This window comes from Macrobrachium nipponense, chromosome 25, assembly GCF_015104395.2.
Source record: "Macrobrachium nipponense isolate FS-2020 chromosome 25, ASM1510439v2, whole genome shotgun sequence".
Classification (NCBI taxonomy): domain Eukaryota; kingdom Metazoa; phylum Arthropoda; class Malacostraca; order Decapoda; family Palaemonidae; genus Macrobrachium; species Macrobrachium nipponense.
The window spans coordinates 11,349,793-11,353,574 of NC_087214.1; the positions used below are offsets into that span (position 1 = coordinate 11,349,793).

General features: G+C 36.1%; 1 protein-coding gene across 1 annotated transcript; it reads left to right on the forward strand.

Annotated features, from left to right (window-relative positions):
- Positions 1-270: 270 nt before the first annotated feature.
- LOC135198989 (uncharacterized) lies at positions 271-933 on the forward strand. The gene has a single exon (XM_064226906.1). The coding sequence runs from the start codon at positions 271-273 to the stop codon at positions 931-933; it is 663 nt and encodes a 220-aa protein (XP_064082976.1).
- The last annotated feature ends 2,849 nt before the right edge of the window (positions 934-3,782 follow it).

A 3,782-nucleotide genomic window follows, 5' to 3' on the forward strand; every position in this document is an offset into this window, starting at 1 on the left:
GGCGTACATGCTGCAATTATCTGTGATAATTCGAATAGTTACAGCTGAAGGCACTGCACAAATTAAGGAATATTTTATCGGGTTCCTTGAGGCCGAGCAGACAACAGGAGAAGACCTCTCAAGACTCATACTCAAAAAACTTGAAGAGCTTAATATCCCCTTTGAAGACTGCAGAGGACAGTCATATGACAATGGGGCAAATATGAGAGGAAAAAACAAGGGAGTCCAGGCTAGACTTCTTCATATAAACTCCAGGGCTTTATTTGTGCCATGTGGACACACACTGTTAATCTGGTTGTGTGTGATGCAGCAAAGAGCTCCTCAGATGCAACTAGCTACTTTGGCTACCTGCAAAAATTATTTAATCTCTTTTCTGCCTCCACTCACAGGTGGTCGACCCTAAAAAAACATGTGGACACAACTTTGAAATCCTGGGCAGACACACGGTGGGAGAGTCGAATCAACAGTGTTGAGGTTGTAAGATTCCAGGCTGCAAAAGTGAGAGATGCTCTTTTAGAGGTGAGAGCAAGCACTGCAGATCCAGCTATTAAAATTGAAGCACAAGCCTTAGCAGAAGAGGTGGAATCATACCGGTTCTCTATTTGTACGGTGGTGTGGTATGATATCCGTAGAAAAGTTCAAACTGTGAATAAACTTCTGCAATCACAATGCATGCATCTGGATGTAGCTGTTGACATTCTCAAGAAGGCTGAAACCTCCCTTGTTAGCTACAGAAACACTAGGTTTGCTGATGCCCAGACATCTGCCAAAGAGATATGTGAGGAGATGAATGTGGAAGCTGCTCTAAAGCAGAAAAGACTCAGAACTACTAAAAGGCAGTTTTCCTATGAGGCCCCTGATGAACCTATTACCGATGCCTTGAAAAAATGGAGTTTTTTCATTTTTCAATGTAGTTGTGGATATGGCCATTGAATCTCTGAGAGAGAGAACTGGAATGATGAGTGATGTTGCCAAAAAATGCAGTGTTTCTCATAAACTTCTCCTGACCTGACATCTAGTGTGCTAGAAAACGGGCAAAAAGATTTTTGTGTAATACACTCACATACTAGGGATCATTCTGATTTAAATTATGATGAACTGATTGTAGAGATGCAGTCATTTCCAAAACAATGGCCAAAACAAAATATGACAACATTAGACCTTCTTGTTTTTCTGAAGGAGAAAGGCCTGAAAGAGATCTATCCAAACATGTGGGTGGCATTAAGAATTGCTGTCACTACACCTGTGACTGTGGCATCTGCAGAAGATAACGCTTCTCTAAACTTAAGCTCATTAAAACATATATAAGGTCTACTATGTCACAGGAGCGCCCTAAATGGGCTGGCAATAATTAGTATTAATAGAGAATATCCAAACAGATTTCGTATGATGACACTATAGATGATTTGCTGCAAGAAAGTCAAGAAGAGTCAGGTTTTAAATATGAAAAATCAGTGAAGAAAACTTGTATATAATAGTTTTAGCATAGCCCTCAACATATATGCATTGAGTTCTATGGTTTTAGATTGGCAAGATTACCTTTTTCAATTTATATTGGGTAGGATTTGCAATAAAAATGTATAATGGTGTTATTCTATTAAAATTTACAAAAAATAGTTTGTATACCTTTTGATCTATACTTTTCCATGTTGTATATACATATACGTGAAGATGATTTATTAATAAACGTAGTGTTTTGTTGTGGAAATTGAGATGCTAGTTGTGTTCGAAATTGTTTATGTTATTATTGCCAGCCTGGAGGGAAAGGGGGCGCCATAACGAGTTCTTGCCTGGGGCGCCTAATGAACTAGAAACGGCCCTGTCTCCATCATTTCCTCGCTCGCGAGAACAGGAAATCCTCATCTCTTTGGAGATGAAGGAGGAATCTCTGGCGTCCCAAGTAATGACAGCATCAGTCTCCGTCTGCGAGATTAAATGGGCCTTGCATTGATGCTGTCACGGGACGGGGGCCGGGGGAGAGTGGGAGGTTTTCCCTGCATCAATAATACAAATAAGTAAAAAAGGGTTATGAAAACTGGAAGTGTAATGAAAACGGAACATATAGTGAAAACGGGCGTAATGAGAAACTAATGAAAATGGGAAGTCACGAAATTGGGAAGAGTAATATAAACGGGAATTATAATGAAAACGAGAAGAGTAAATGAAAACGGGAAGGGTAATTTTATGCATGAAAATACAAATCATTTATAGTCCGACAGATCTAAACTGATTGATTGTTTACTACCTTGAGAAAAACTCTGTTGCCTGTTCTCTCTTAACCATTAAATCTTAAGTGCTCAGCCATCTCCAAGCGAGGCAATATTTGGGACAGTACCTAATGAAACTGACCGTATAAATCCTATTACTTTTGAGACTATTTATTGTTATATTTGTTATGACTTATACCCTTAAATTTTGCAAATATTACATAATTTATATGATGATCTTTTTCATTAAAAGTAATAAAAATCGGTAATTGCCATTCAGTATGTATGTCTTATGACATTTTCTTATAATCTTGGCAGTAGATTACTTCTATTTATTCTTTTTTATTATTTGAATTTTCCATTTCATAAACAAGTTTGTAATATTTTGCATTTCATTGCTCTCCATTTTAGGTTTTCCCCTCATATTCATTATCAAGTTATGATTTACTTAAATTTCATTTCCTTTTTCACTCACGGTCTGGACCTTGTTATAACTCATAAATCTAATGTGTGTAACAATTTTTACTTTTTATAAGGTTGTTGCACATAAACTAATCATTGTGAGAGAAAAAATGTATTGACAATAATTATCACAGGAATTGTAATAATATGATTCTATACAAAATGTACATTACGAAGAATCTTCGTCGTCAGATGATCTTAGTTTAATAACAGCTATCCTTTGCAGCATCGCCTGTTTGCAAGTTTTCGGAATCCTTAACTGCATATGTCCATTTCACAGTGTGCTTTTTGTAGGAATGAATTAATTTCCCTACTGACTATTGTTCTCGGTAACCTAAAGCAAGAAATCTTTCTTTTTGGCGCTAGGGTTCTCAGCTAGACCGGGCGGTGGGGCTTATCCAAAGGGTAGCTCAAGAGATCATTCCTTTAAACTTCATGGTTTAATAGGCTTGGCCCACCTGCATATCGCCTGTCAAAGGTAACAGGAAAAGTTGCGTACCTGAAACCTTTCTCTCCAATTGTATTTCATTCGCTCTCTGACAATGTCTTAGTAAAGACGAAAGCGCTTGGTTTCTGACTATCATTTTCCTGTGTATTTGCTTATATATATATATATATATATATATATATATATATATATATATATATATATATATAATTATTATCATAAATGAATATATATGTATATATCTATCTATTGTATTACACATGCATATGTATGTGTATCCATAAATAAAGGTTATAAGCCACGAAGGAAAAATTAACAATTGAGTTTCTGCAAGATCCTTCGACATTCAACGTCCTTTACTCAGCAGATATAAACTAGTTTATCCGCTGAGTAAAGGACGTTGAACGTCGAAAGATCTTGCAGAAAACTCCCGTTGTATATTTTCTTCGTGGCTTATACCTGTACTTATGGATTTATCACGTTCCAAACTTTCGTGATTCAGTTATACATGTGTATCTATAATTATACATTATATATGCATATATAAACATACATACATATATATATATATATATTATATATATATATATATATATTAAAAGGACCAACATCGACTTCAAAGCAGTTGTAGTACTGTCAGAATTCGCCGGAAGGAAGGGAACATT